This window comes from Watersipora subatra, chromosome 4 (assembly GCF_963576615.1).
Source record: "Watersipora subatra chromosome 4, tzWatSuba1.1, whole genome shotgun sequence".
Lineage (NCBI taxonomy): Eukaryota > Metazoa > Bryozoa > Gymnolaemata > Cheilostomatida > Watersiporidae > Watersipora > Watersipora subatra.
In genome coordinates this window covers 33,181,437-33,197,154 of record NC_088711.1, presented here as the reverse complement: position 1 = coordinate 33,197,154, position 15,718 = coordinate 33,181,437, and the positions used below count along the sequence as shown (strand labels likewise).

The 15,718-nt window shown below is 36.2% G+C and overlaps 2 protein-coding genes across 3 annotated transcripts in view; one reads left to right on the top strand and one right to left on the bottom strand.

Annotated features, from left to right (window-relative positions):
• Positions 1-768: 768 nt before the first annotated feature.
• On the top strand, positions 769-10,443 carry LOC137392783 (dnaJ homolog subfamily C member 1-like). Its single transcript, XM_068079107.1, has 9 exons — positions 769-931; positions 1,827-1,928; positions 2,087-2,133; positions 3,738-3,909; positions 5,787-6,039; positions 6,337-6,500; positions 7,579-7,765; positions 9,474-9,658; positions 10,097-10,443. The coding sequence occupies exons 1-9, from the start codon at positions 773-775 to the stop codon at positions 10,169-10,171; spliced, it is 1,344 nt and encodes a 447-aa protein (XP_067935208.1). The 5' UTR covers positions 769-772; the 3' UTR covers positions 10,172-10,443.
• LOC137392782 (uncharacterized) overlaps positions 10,388-15,718 on the bottom strand; it is a 28,521-nt gene continuing 23,190 nt past the window's right edge. For both annotated transcript variants that reach the window (XM_068079105.1, XM_068079106.1), the window contains one exon: positions 10,388-11,898. In XM_068079105.1, coding sequence (XP_067935206.1) covers positions 10,547-11,898 — 1,352 coding nt within the window. In that variant the 3' untranslated portion in view covers positions 10,388-10,546. The remainder of the gene's footprint in view (positions 11,899-15,718) is intronic.

Here is a 15,718-nt window from a genome sequence, read left to right as displayed (position 1 = left end):
AATAACAATAATATAGTACGATTTAGCACATGTACTGGAACTAGTGGTGTAAAGATATATATGCGTAATACCAAACAGCATCCACATACAGTATTCACATTAATATTGCCCCAGCCACTATGTTGTTATACCTATACCTGTTGATTGTTTAGCAGTAGAACCTAAGGTAGTTAAACCAACAGCAAAACATATAATTCCTCTGGAAACACAACCAGAAACTGGTTTCAGATACAAAACCTATCAGAATTTGAGCTATCTTTATGCAAGTTTAGGTAAAACTTGTGCTTTGACTTGATCCTTAAATGGGTTACCGGTATATTATTTTGAATTATGAAAATATTGACGTCAACATGTAAGGTATTTTGGTTTCTTCCAATTGGTATAAATAATAAAACAACTAATTTTAGAGCTACTGCAAATGGGAGCTATTTTTGTTTGTTAACATTGTGGTACATCTATTACAAGTTATATATGTACCTTGTACATGTAAAAAATAGTGGGCGTGGCCTGTGTGTTCGAAAACTAGCTATCCCACGTACCATGTACACTTCCACTGGTTGCGCAACTTCTCATACGCGGCACTAGGCTAGCTAGCCTGTCTTGACAAACTGTTGTTTTTGCGGAGTTGTCCCCCGGCGAGCAATTTGATCGTCGCGCTCGCCGGGGGACAACTCCGCAAAAACAACAGTTTGTCAAGACGGTCAGGCTATGGGTTAGCCAAAACTACAGTATTAACGTGTCAAACAATATGCTTTCTAGCGTAGCTCCGGAAATGAGAGCAAGGAACGCCAGTTGGCAAACCATTTGGATTTTATTTACGGTATTGTGTGTTGAACATGCCGTGAACGCGTTGGAAGATTATGAATTAGACTTATATGATTTAGTTGAAGAAGTAAATGGCACGTTTTATCAATTCATGAGTTTACATCAGGTATGATTTTGGTAATTACCCTAACGATTGTTTGTAGCAGCAATGATATACAGCCCCCACTTTTGGGGCTGTATATCATTGGTAGCAGTAAGGACTTGCTAAAAATTGTCACTTTTCTATATTTTTAGGATGTACATTGACTAATGTTGAGTGGGAAACTTTTGATGTTTGATTAGAAAATGTGTAATTGTTTCTTACTTTTAAGTTTTACCTCTGTACTTGAGTGATGTTCCCCATTGTACCAAGAAATATTTCTGCGGCAAAACAGCACTACTTTTGACAACATATTTTATTAGCAGCTTTGAAAAGTTTATGATAATTTGCGAGGTGAACAATAGCTACAACAATAATTTACTAATATTGCAGTCAGTCGTAAAATCATCGTCGTTTCATAGCTTTTGATGTGGTCGGCTACTGAGTGGTCACTCATCACTGCTATTTAATATTGCATTATAGCATAGTGACATTGTTTCAGCGTTGTAGGCTAGGTATTCCATTATTTTACTATAGGATGCCCCAGTCTGAAATTTGCCTTTGGTAAAAACAAGTTTTGGTACAAAACTTGTTTTTAAATGTTACTCACAGTAGGCTACTCCCTTTTGCATAATTAATGACACAATGAAAGTTTAGCCATAGACTGACTGCAGGCAAAAAAATTTACTTCACTATTTTCATGCTATTTGTTGTTTTTTTGTTTTGATGTTTTTTTTGTTTTGATGTCATCCAACTAACTTGACCTGTTTGCAACCTTAAATTTTCAACATGTTTTATTTATCACAAGGATGTGTTTATGTTAATACAAATCTCAACTTTGCCTATATATATTAATAGCCTGTGCCCCATATATCCGTTTTTTTGTAATCGATTTTCATTTGTTTAGACATGCAATTTTTAGGATTGCTCAACTGCCGATATTCGTAAAAGTTATAGAAAACTGTCATTGCTGTTGCATCCTGACAAGAACAAGAACGAAGATGCAGATGTTAAATTTCGGCAGGTAAATGCCTTGTTCCAAGTCTACAGAATACTAATATCTGTATTGAATTAAAATATTGTTTAAAGCATTCTGGCTTATTTTGTTTCATTCCATTTGTAGTTTTTAAAATATAGTTACCATCTGTTAATGTTAATTGATGTAATTATTTTTTATTGTAGTTGACTGGAATATATGAGATATTAAAAAGTTCAGAAAAACGGCAGAGGTAAATCATAATTGTTAGATTATTATTATTAAATTCATAATTATCCAAGTGAAACGTACAGTATGTGTTGCCATAGTAACACAAAAGTGAAACATAAGTGTTGCTATAGCAACATAAGTGAAACACGTAATGCTATAGCACCTCATATGTTAAGCATATATGTTGCTATAGTAACACACAATTGAAGCGTATGTGTTGCTATTGTAACTCATATGTGAAGCGTATGTGTTGCTATAGTAACTCATATGTGAAGCGTATGTGTTGCTATAGTAACTCATAAGTGAAGTGTATGTGTTGCTATAGTAATTCATAAGTGAAGCGTATGTGTTGCTATAGTAACTCATAAATGAAGCGTATGTGTTGCTATAGTAACTCATCTTAATAGTCTAGGTATGCAGTGAAAGATAACCATGAATTTAGTTTGATTTAATTATTTAGGTGGTGGGTGCTCTCTTGTTTCCTGTTGGAGAATCTCTATGATGCGGAGCTGTTTAGAGAGATCTAAGCTAGCATTATAAATAACCATTAATCATGCTTCTATGTGTATGTATCTGACCAGTTTTAAGCTAAGATATCGCACTGCTAGTATCTGAGTATCCCGAAAAAAATGGGCATTGTAGACCACTCTATTTAATAGATGTTATGTTATACCAGACGGTGTACTAGTGGTCTAATGATATGCATTACCTTGATCGCGTTGTCATTTTCTTGCGGATTTCTTATTTAGTTGCAAAATTTAGTACAAGTTGTCATCGACTTCTGACTGTGTTACGTTCAGATCAACAGGTTGTAAGCTGGTCTTGACGCGAGTTAAATCATTAAATATAATATTATTTATACCACTCTTTAAATATAGTTTTTTTAAAGTAGGGTGTAACATATGGTGTATGTTAAGTTCATGATACAGATTAAAATCGTATAATCTTTTGGCTAGGTCGTATAGTATTTTTTAATATATTTTTTTTTATATTGTAATTTTATAAGATTTTCTTTAGGAAATGAATCCTAAGCGTGCCATAATTTAGCATATGCTACACAGGTGTACTGAATAAATCCTGCCATCGTTGAGCTGTTTTGTTTTTTAACCTTTTCATGATGTAATCAGATTTCCTTTGAGAAATATGCACATGATTCCAACAAACTGGTTTGTTTAGTTTCATGTTAACAATGGGAAAAGCCTAGCCTAGGTTACACATCAGTTTAATTTTCAAAATACTTTTGATGTTAAAGTAAAATCATAATCTAATTTACATTTTATTTACAAAAGATATAAAATCATGCAAAATGCAATACGAAATCAGAATGCGATTTATTTTCAGAGCAGTCTTTTTTTTGTTTACTGCAGCCAACCTTCTTATCGACAGACTACCATGTTGTATATGTTGCACTGCACTGTCAGTGTACTCGCTAAGATAGTCTAGTGCATCATATTTTTAGACGATAGTACAGGCACCATTAATATTAAAGTTCATAGTGTGGCAACCCGTTCTTTAGTTGTATAAGGAGAGATACATTCCGGTATGCAGCTAGTTTGCTAGCGTTGTGCTTAGCTTTGTGCCATGGCAAGATGTAAAAAAGTAGCAAAGCTTGATTCACTTTTGTAGGTATAATGAAATTCTGCAAAATGGCCTTCCAACATGGCGTCAACCGATGTACTACTATAGAAAAGTTAGAAAATTTGGCTTTACAGAAAGCGCAGTTTCACTCGTGATAATCATCTCTGTAATACACTATGCCATGGTCTGGGCTGCCTTCTGGGAAAAGAAGTTTGAGATTGTGAGTACGGATGCGGGTCTCTTAGATTTTATGACTCGTGATTTCAAGCTCGTTAGATTATTGACTTAGGCTAGAAGAATTTTTGTAGGTTTGGCTTTGGACCGAAAAGTTGATGCCAGGTGACATTCGTTCCGTTAAGTTTCACTAACAACCTATTCTTAGGTTGGTGTAATCTTGGCCAGGTGACCTACTCTGTTTTGAGAGGATAATGATTCAGAAATTATGAAGACTTTTTTCTCATTAGTCTATTAAACATGAAGACTTTTCAAACGCCTTTTAGCAATATCATATAATAAACTGGAATTGGTAAATACAACAGAAAAGAGAATGGCGACATAACTGTAATGGTGCTGATCTTCTAAGTTAAAGACTAGGCAAATTCAGACAGTTGCTGCATAGAAATGTTACTTATCTTTGTTGCTAAGCAAAAGGAACTATGAAGCTAGATTTTCAGCTTATTAATCAATAAATGTTCTTAGAAGATAACCAAGTAGCAATGAGTGACCAAGTGAACACCCGAGTTGCAGTGAAAAGTTGCGCATTCAACTGAACAAGCAGGTTGCGTACGCAGATCATCTAATTTCTAATCGTCACTGAACATGTTAAACTGGATGTCTAATACATAACTGCGACTGAATTCTGTCAATAGTTGAAAGAAACAGTTTGATTTAGTAACTGCTTTACAAAAAAATTACTTTTAATAAAATATTCCTTAAAAATCATTTGTTTGACTGTATTCATTCGCTTGGATAGTTAATTGCAATAGCAAGTCTTGTTGATTTTCCTCTTTGTGATGTTAATGGTTCTCTTAACCAAGATATTCAGTCTGATGTTTTCATCACTGTCTGTTCATCTTAACCAAGTTATTCAGTCTGCTGTTATCATCACTGTCTGTTCATCTTAACCAAGTTATTCAGTCTGATGTTATCATCACTGTCTGTTCATCTTAACCAAGATATTCAGTCTGATGTTATCATCACTGTCTGTTCATCTTAACCAAGATATTCAGTCTGATGTTATCATCAGTGTCTGTTCATCTTAACCAAGATATTCAGTCTGATGTTATCATCACAGTCTGAAGTTTGCTGCAATATTTGTGGCTATTTCATTGTAAATGGTTACTGCTCACTTGTCACGTATTGACACTAGCTGGTACCTGTATGCGTAAGCGTTTTTATCTCCATGATGTTAGCAACTGCAGCTTTATTTGCATAGCACAATGTTCACACCAATAAACGTGCATTCCTTTAACTTTTCCTTCTGGCTCTGAGCATTCATTTCATCTATGGATAAAACATCTTAAGACAGCCACCGCTCTAGCTGGTCTGCTACCAGATTTGTAGGCTTTTAAACTTTTCTAACAAATTTCAATGAAGAGTTATTGATCAGCTTTTCTGTAATAGTGAAGCAGAACATATTATAATTTTATTACAGGCAAGCTGTGTATTAACGCTGTTTACAAAATTATTTTTTAAAATTTTCAAATCATCTAACAACTTTTTACCATTTGTGTTGGTCAGCTATGTTTGTAATACATTAAGGGAATTTATTACAAGCTAAACCCAAATTTTTTAAAAACTAGTTGTTTAAAAATTGCTGTAAAATATTGCATAGTTTGTTGATTGGTTTATACATAAATTACTTATACTAGCATGAAAACTTTGCTAGTCAGCTCATGCCCTGTTCTGTTTCTGTACTCAAATAGGTAGCACAACTCCAAGTTGTAAAATTTGCCCTAAACTTGAGGGCTTGCAAATACTCGGTGGAATGACTGGAAATAATTCAGTGTTGAGCTTTATTTTCATTGAAGACTTCATATCTCGGCCATTTACTTGGATGGCATTCTATGGAAGACTTGAGGGTTTTATCTGCTACAGGAAGAGGTGTGTCAGGCTAGGCTGAAAAAAGGCACAAAAAGGCGCAATCACCAGGAATATAATGATGAATTGGAGGAAGAAATGAAGAGGCGAATAGACAGCCTCACCCGGCCGAATCTTTCTCACCTACTAGTTTGGCGTTTGGTCATTCTTACTGCAGGACTCATTCGATCTTCTCCATATGTGCTACAGCATTACTACCAGCTCTCACAGGAGAACAAACAGCGAGTTGATCAGCTTGGAGAAGAGACGGGTATGGTGAACGATTAGATCTAACTTACGATTAAGGATGAGATCTATAACCTGTAAGAAAGTTGAAATGCTATCAGGTGCTATTGTCTGTCTTGTTAGCTGGTTGTTTCACAAAGAGTTAGTTTATGCGAACAGTACAAATGGCCAAATTGTTTGTATGATGCTCAGAGCTAATAAATATGCATATGAAGATCAGTGTCAATGGTCTACCACTTCTCTGTCGTGTCAGAGAAATAGTCTGGTAGAAATGACCAGTTTCTCATGGTAAGATCTGACCCCAAAATTATTGAACTGACAGGTGACGAAGAACGAGAGGCCAAGAAAAAGGTGCGGTATGATGACGTCTTTTCCAACATGGCTATGCCCAAGATGGCTGACAGCAATGAAACTGTACCATATCATGAGTTGCCGGTACCTTCCAGCCGCGCTGAAGAATCAACCAAACCAAACAGGAATAAAAAGGTGGTTTTACCACTTTATCGCTTTACTTTTATTGAGTTCCATTCTACAAAAATGAATTTTGTTGGACATTATTATCATTGTTTTTTTAGTAGATTGGCTTTTACATGGTTTGATTTGACTGGAGAGATGTATATGGTGGTCATGAGAACTCTGGTTTTGGCCTCATTGAGCTAAGTTTTGGCCTCCCTGTATTAAGCATTGTGGATTTTGTCTTGTGAAATTTGAATATTTTCACAGCATTTGCATTAGAAGTTTGTCATAGCACAGGATAAAACTGTCACAAATACTCCATAGAATTACCTTCTTTAGACATATTGTACATGTACCACAAACATACCACAGTACTACATAGTATTACCTTCCCTAGACATGTAGATATGCCACAAACCTGTCACAGATTCTCCATAAAATTTCCTCTTTGCGTTTACTTGATCTCAATACTTGTGATCACTTCAAAGCATAGCCAACTCCGGCTGCCAGTTTTATGGAAGTTTTCAATTTTACTAGCCAAGTTGACAGCTAAAATTATTTCAGAATGTTGTTTAACTATTCCTTAGGAAATTGGATGGGTTATTTCATTTTATGTTGAATGTTTAATGGTAAAAATATTGCATTTGCGATAATGATTTAGTTGTATGATACTGTGGTTAACTGAAAACTTATTTTACTTGTGGCTGGATAAATTGGCAGTAAGTTTTTGACTGAGTGTTGGTTATCTTTAATACTACCATAAGATTGCTAAAAATAACTGTCTTGACTATTTCTTAAAAAAGTTGTCAATACGATGGGGTCGATAATGGCTTAGATGTGTAAAACTGTAGGTGGTAAATGTTCCCTACCATGTTTTATAGTTTAGTACGTGGAGACCTGTTCCCTATCAATGAATCTACAAGTTACTTTAAAATAAGTGTTTCAACAACTCATTAGTCACATGGAACTTTCCAGATTAAGGTTACCTTTTGTTCAATCTTGGTTGGCCTTTCATAGTTCTGCTAAAGTTTATTACTAAAGTTCAGGTTAGCTACATTTTGCACAAAATGTTAGTGTCATTGCTACACTTGTTACTTGGTATCCCAAGGTACAATGGACAGAAGAAGATTATTCCAAACTGGCCCGCGCCATGCAGAAGTTTCCTGCAGGTTCACAGATGCGATGGGAGAAAATAGCCCAGCAGCTCAACCACACGGCAGCTGAGATACTCTCCAGGGCTAAAGAGCTCAAGGCCCGCCAATTCGCTGCTAGTCCTGTTGCTTCTACTCCACTGGGTTAGTTTCGAGTTAACTTAAAATGCAGCAACCACAAAAAAGTATAGTCATGGCAACGTAGTATCTCACAAAGATAGTGGCATTACTTTAGGAAAAAATTTTTACCAATCAATTTTTCACGCAGAAAGTGAGACAGTTATAGTTTTCTTGTTATAGTGTTTAGTTTAGAGGTTTACAATGCCCAGTTTGTTCCAATGTAGGTTTCTGTGAAACAAGATTGTATACCAGTAAAGGTCTACCGATCGGTGAAGGTCTACTGGTAGGTAACGGTCTACCGGTAGGTAAAGGTTTGCTGGCAAGCGTCAGTTCTGCAAGAAGCACTGTGCAATGGCATTTTATGCAGAGCTTAAAGGTTTACTTGCAACAAAATTCACATTACAGTTATTTGATATTAAAAGATTCACCATGTCTTACTCGGTTGTGTTGTAGGTGCAAAATATGTGGGAATGTGAATACAAGCTCTTAAAAGCTAAAAAACGAACGGTTAATCTCAGCCACACGAGACCGCCGTAGTTTGGATTCTCTTTCCAAAACCGCTCAAATGTGACGTAGTTGTGGTAGATGGTTTCCGTTTACACTTTCATGCAACCTTATTCGTCGAAATATTTTCACAAATATACTTCACGCATTCAATAAAATCATGTCTATTGTTCTTACGCGTCTATTTTATCGTCATTGTAATGCTGTCACTTTTAGCAGTGATATCTTATAACTTACCATAAAAATTCATTTAATTTTTTAACCTTGCCTCAAAGGAGTACATATCATTGTCTGATAATCAAGACGAGCCTGTTGGTCACCGGTGATAATCGAAAAGTACTGCAAAAATTATTTGCGAAGTATGGGTCACATAATCAGATTATGACTTGACGATTAGACCAAGCCGAAACAAAACTGTAAAGTAGCGAGCATCTATATTTGATACGGGGTCTTTGGTAAAACCCAAAGTGTTTGTCATAAACTAGTGCTGTGATAAGTTTTATATTGAGCTTTTTATTGGCCTTACAACTCACGTGAGAACATCACGTGACAAGACAATAACCAAACTGTCATGACTACGTCAGAGAAATAAACAGATTCCAATCTTTTCCAATTTTCGTTTTTGAGCTTTTAAGAGCTTGTAATCACATTTCCACATACTTTGCACATACAACACAGCAGAGTAGGACATGGTGAATCTTTTGATACCAAATAACTGTAATGTGAATTTTGTTGCAAGTCAACCTTAAAGTTTCAAAACACACTTGATTTAGTTACAGAAACGTATTAAAAGACTTGCTTTATCCGACAACCGACTGGTCTCCAACCTTTCCAAGGTTCGGTGCTCTTACTTCTGTCCTGTAGAATTCCAGTCGACTATGTGCAGATGGTCGCGCATTATTGCCTGTAATGTATCTGTGGAAAAATCAAGTAAGCCAAGAGCAAATCTGGTGAGGCACCTTATCACATCAAAAAGGCATGAACTAATAGCCCAAAAAGGCAAGAACTAATAACCCAAAAAGGCAAGAACTAATAGCCCAAAAATGTGTACAATATTAGAAACAAGCAAAAGCAGGAACAAAGTAATGATGTTCACTTTAGGAAGAATAATGTAGCTGTCTACCTAGAGCAGCGCGCACGATTTTATCAGACATTTTTAGAATCTAATAAAATACAGTAAGACCATAGCAAGAATCACTTAATATATCTTTTATGGTGTAAATAACAGAACAAAGGAAGAAACCTGTGACATATGCCCCGCAAGGTGGCATCTCATACAGGGAGGAAGCCACACAGGGGTCTGGTTGGTCACAGCAACAACAGAAGGCTTTGGAGTCTGCATTAGCCGCAGTACCAAAGACTGATTCTGATCGCTGGTGTCATATTGCTCATCTTGTACCTGGCAAAGATAAGGTGAGACCCGCTTTGCCTTCCTAGCGAGTGTCTACTGTTCTGATGCTTCTATTCTTGTAGGCTAGGTTGGTACTGTTGTTAATCTCTCTGCCTTTTTTGGCTAAGGCATTCATTGTAGGTGTTGGGCCAACTAAGTAACCAAGCCAAGGAAATACAATAGCTTTATAAAAATAGTGCGGTTTTGTAATTATGTTGCTACACTGAGCTTCAGTTATCATGAACAACGTGCATCTGGTTATAATCTTTGCTAGCCTTGCCTTAGGTCACCTTTTCAATTTCATCTCAATGCACTATAAGTTTTGAAAGCAGGCGATAATAATAATACACGCTTTTGACTCTAAATCACGCTATGGTTTTAATGTTTAATTTAGCTAATCAAGCTGATGTAGTTCATTCCCTCTTTGTTTAGGCGCATATATTTTCTTGTGTGTTTTGTAGGCGGAGTGTATAGCGAGATACAAGCACCTAGCAAGTCTAGTCAAGCAAAAGAAATCGCTAATTACATCCGACTGATGAAATTATTTCTCCTAGGATTGCAGTTTTAGCTCTTGTAGGGCTACAATTAGGACTCTTGCAACAATTATTGCATTGGACACTGATACTTGACGTTCTATGGATGGATGTGTCTAGATCATATTGCAGGTTAAGAATATTTAGTACACAAATGGAAGCATTGCATCAGCTGGATAGAGACTTAACAGGTGTATAATATTGTTTGCGGCATTCATGGACATCAACAAAATTTGTATTTCAATGATCTGAATAAACATTGATTCATGTCTGTAGCACAAGTTGTTCACATGATAATTAGATTGTGTAACAAAATTCACTCCATTCGATGCAGGTCATGCATGTGAATTCTCTGCTTCATATCATCAGAAGTCTCTACTAGCTAGGCAAAAGCCACCTTCCCTGAATGTTTGCATCTGGTGTTGGTGCAACCGATGCAGGGACAGGGTTAACTTGCTTCTTCGCTTGTTCTTTACTTTGTTCTATATGCTTTTCTGTAGGGCTCTCATTTTGCTTTGTAACAGCGAGTGCGCATGCATTTTTTTGCGTTTTAGGTTTATCTTGGGTTATGCCAAGGTCATATGCACCAACAAGTTGAGAATGCCTCTCAGAGTCTGCTTCTTTCTCAAGTTGGCAGCTGGGACTAGGTGTAGTTAGAGTTGAATGAACTGAGGTTTTTTGCAGATCGGCAGATTGTACCTTAGACATCTGCGCCATCCGACGTCTCTCCCTTAGGCGTCTCATACCCTCTCGAGCGCATCTATTTCTCTTCAATCGCTCCTCCTCAGTCATCTGATTACTTTGAAATTTCTCAGTTTGCTGCAGTAGCTGAGGTTTTGCCGTCTTCTGAACTTTTGGCCTTGCGCAATCTACAGTATGCATGTCATTTTTAACGGATTTTTTCATTTTGTTGTATTGTTGTACATTCTGCTGGAATAGAGTCATACGTCGTTGCTGTCTCAGCCTTCTCATGCTCTCTCTAGCAGATTGGTTATTTTTGCGCCGCTTTTCCTCAGCATTCTTGACTAGGTTCTGCCAGACTTGATGAGCATTCTCCAATGCAGTCTGACTACTGTTGTGTTGTATTTGTGACAGTAGTGCTGGTTTTCCTGTGCGCAGGCCTGTAGTTGTTCCAGAGCTTGTTGCTGAATGGTAACACACATCTTTTAATCTTTTGTGATAGTTCTGCATTTGTGGAATCATTTCAATGAGATTTTTGTTAAAGTTTGTTAATTCTTTTGGTGAGAGATCATTTTCACCGGCTATCGGTTCTTTTGGCGATTTGTGAGTGATAACTGATGTCTTCAAGCAAACAGGGTTTGGAGGGAAATTAGGTAAACCCAATCTCTGAATAATGGCTTGCTCGGTGACATGGTTTTCTGACATGTTACACGGACCTACTGTTGTCGTCCTTACAGGTACGCTTGTATTTTGTGAACTGTTTAATTTTTGTTGAAGTCGATTTATGCGTCGTCTTTCTCTAAGCCTTTGCATGCCTTTTCTGGCCAATTCATTTCGTCTTAATCTCTGTTCCTCCCTGCTTATGGCGTTCTTCGGTTTCTTTGATTCTAAACCCTCCGCAAAATTCTTCGGAATTAGAGGCCTCTCCATAGCTTGGCTACTGCAGAGTTCTTTCTTTTCTGTATGCATAACATGCAGACCACCAAGGTCTACCTCCTCACTTACATCGACTTTCCATTGATGGCCAATCGCCATACTCAACTGAGGATCTACAAAAATGGGTATAATTTAGAATGATTTGTAATTATCATGCTCATCCATGAAAATCCTTCCGTTTACAGCAGAAATAGCATAAAATTGTACCATTTCTTATACAAAACTCGGATAAAAATTTCAGCAAGGTTTGCAAAATTTGCAGTGCAAAATTTATGCATTTCTACAAACAAGGTTTGTAACACTGCAAATATTTGGAGATTATATTAGACTCGTTAATTTTAAGACGTGGAAGGAAAACATAGCTCCTTTTAAGGAGTAACAATAATATGTTTAATAGGAATTATCTCTTTTGTATTACGACAGAACATGTAACTGTTATAATGAATAATATACGCCCGTGAAATATATTTACATGACTTTGTTTTAAAATATAGTGAGAGTGCTCATGACCAAACCGCAATTCATTAGCAAACAGATGTTACAAGTTTCTTTTATTTAAAGGTTGACTTGCAGCAGAATTCACATTACAGTTATTTGGTATCAAAAGATTCACCATGTCTTACTCCGCTGTGTTGTAGGTGCAAAATATGTGGAAATATGTTTACAAGCTCTTAAAAGCTCAAAAACGAACAGTTAATCGCAGCCATCACGAGACTGCCGTAGATTAAAATCTCTTTCCAAAACGGCTCAAATGGGACGTAGTTGAATGAGACGGCTTCTGATGCCTACTCTCATGCAACCTCATTCGTCGAAATATTTTCACAAATATACTTCACGCATTCAATAAAACCATGTCTATTGTTCTTACGCGTCTATTTCATCGTCATTGTAATGCTGTCACTTTCAGCACTGATATTTTATAACTTACCGTGAAAGTTCGTTTAATTTTTTAACCTTAGCTCGAAAGGCTACATATCATTGTCTGATAAACATGACGAGCCTGTTGGTCACCTGTGATAATCGAAAAATGCTGCAGAAATTATTCGCGAAGTATGGGTCACATGATCAGATTACGACTAGACGGTTAGACCAAGCCGAAACAAACCTGTAAAGTAGCGAGCATCTACATTTGATACGGGCTTTTGGGTAAAACCCGAAGTGTTTGTCATAAACTAGTGCTACGAGAAGTTTTATATTGAGCCGTTTATTGGCCTTTCAATTTACGTAAGAACATCACGTGACAAAACAACCAAATGTAATGACTACGTCAGAGAAATAAACTGATTTGTATCTACAGCGGTTTCGTGATGGCGGCGATTAACTGTTCGATTTTGAGCTTTTAAGAGCTTGTAATCACATTTCCACATATTTTGCACCAGGGTTGGTTTGATATATATCGCTTGATATATATCACCGATAAATATGATATTTTTGGGTCAAAAAAATCGATATTTTTGGGTCAAAAAAATCGATATTTTTGAAAAATATCCATTTTATCATTCCGTTTTCACCTTACAACTATTGCTAACAGTCTAAAAATGCTAAATAATACCTAAAATCATCAAATACTTGCATAGGGGCTTATTAGGCTTACCCAACACAGACAAACAAAGACAGCCAGACCAAGGAGGTGACATTGGCTAAACCAATTAATTGGTGTTTGAGTTGAGAAGAGTTTTTCAGATCTAAATTTTATTCCTTCATCCCAGTACTAACTCCCTAGCCTGATTATCTCATGTTAAATGGTTATATTTTATTGCCATATTGGAAGACCAGCCTGCTGAAAACCCTTTGAACTTCATAATCCATGATGTTGAATTGAACAATCTGACACCCAGAAACAGAATTGTAAGCACATTACACTGACTTACTGAGATGACAGAGTCACTCATCTCATCATTTTCTGTAAAAAAATTTCAACTGAAATTTCAATTTCAGCTTCAAAGGATTCTGGCTCAGTATACAATCTATAAATATGATGATATAACTCTGACTTCTAGTGTTGAGTGTGCGTTTTCATCATGTGAACTGGTTCACAGCAAGTTGAGAAATTGTCTCGGTGTGGTGAAGGCTGGCAAGCTGGTGTTTGTTTACAAATACCTAAACTAGACAAGAGTAGGACATTAGAACATGTTTGTACTATCATGTGTATTTACTATTTGCACTATTTTGTTTGCACTTTGCATTCATGTCATGATTTCCAATCTAATGTTTGACAAACATTTTCATATTTATAAATATTATTATACTAGAGTTACAATAAATCAAGTTTTTGGTATTAAACATTGCTGACTGGTCACATACAACCTTTAAAATACACCAATCACAATGTAAACAACATACAAGTTCAACCTAGCTTCAAACTTTTTTCAAAAATGTCATTTGTTTCAAAAATATCAGAGTTATCAATAGATATCATAAATATCAATAAATATCATGACAAATATCAGTGATATATTTTTTTTAAATATCGATATTTTTGCCAACCCTGCTTTGCGCCTACAACACAGCGGAGTAAAACATGGTGAATCTTTTGATACCAAATAACTGTAATGTGAATTTTGCTGCAAGTCAACCTTTAAATAAAAGAAACTTGTAACATCTGTTTGCTAATGAATCGCGGTTTGGTCATGCGCACTCTCACTATATTTTAAAACAAAGTCATGTAAATATATTACACGGGCGTATATTATTCATTATAACAGTTACATGTTCTGTCTTAATACAAGAGATAATTCCTATTAAACATATTATTGTTACGCCTTAATAGGAGCCGTTTTCCTTCTACGTCTTGAAATTAACGAGTCTAATATAATCTCCAAATATTTGCAATGTTACAAACTTATGTTTAATCAGTGAATGGCTATTTTGAAAATACATATGAAACAGAAATGCATTAACAAATAAAAACAATAACTTGAGTTTTTTAAATTGAATGTTAAGCTTCAATTCGCATATATTTTAGTTATAACTTCTACATATTTGTCAAAATAAACAATTAGGTCTAACTTGTCTATCGTATGTGATCTGATGTTAAGGATGAGATCTATCATTTGTAAGAAAGTAGAAATGCTATCAGGTGCTAGTGTCCGTCTTGCTAGCTGGTTGCTTTACAAGGAGTTAGTTTATACGAATCGTGCAAATGGCTGAGCTCCATAGAATTACCTTTCCTAGACATATTGTACATGTAGCTGACAAGCCTTAATTTTGTTACACACGAAGGGAATGGAAGGCAGCAGCATGGCTGGTAAGATATTGTGTTATCATCATCTACGGTATATGACAAACGGTCAACATAAACTTCATTAGATAGGCTTAGCACCGCTGCCCTTGATTATGATTGACGCACAGATCAGAAAAGGCATTCGGCACACTGTTGGTATCGACAGGTCATCAGCTCAGCAAATGCACCAGTAGAGGGAACTAATAATTGCTACAGCTGCACAAACCAATCATTAATGCAGAATATTCAAAACTACTGAAGGTAGGAATTTTCCTCTCATGAGAGGTCACAACTCAAAAGTTACCCTCAGTCCGTATTGCTCACTACTGATGTCAATCATAAAGGAAGCAAGCTAGATCAATAAGGCATGCGTAACTAACAGTACAAAAAGTATAGTAGCACCTTCAAAGGTAACAAGGAGAGCGGAGAATATGTACTCTTGATAGCTTATATAACCATATACATGCATTGCAAATAGCAGATGAGCCTTCACTATTACTGGAATTGTTATACCAACCAAGTTCATAGAGTATGCTTTCTATTAAATTATAAATGCCAAAATGATAGATCATTGCTACTCTCAGCTACTTTTGCTGTTTACTTGATGAGGAAGTCTTAATAGAGTGTAAAGATGCTTGTTAGGTGACAGTTGTACCCTCTTCTCTCACCGTTGACTAACATTTTATATTGGCAATGATTATTCTAACACG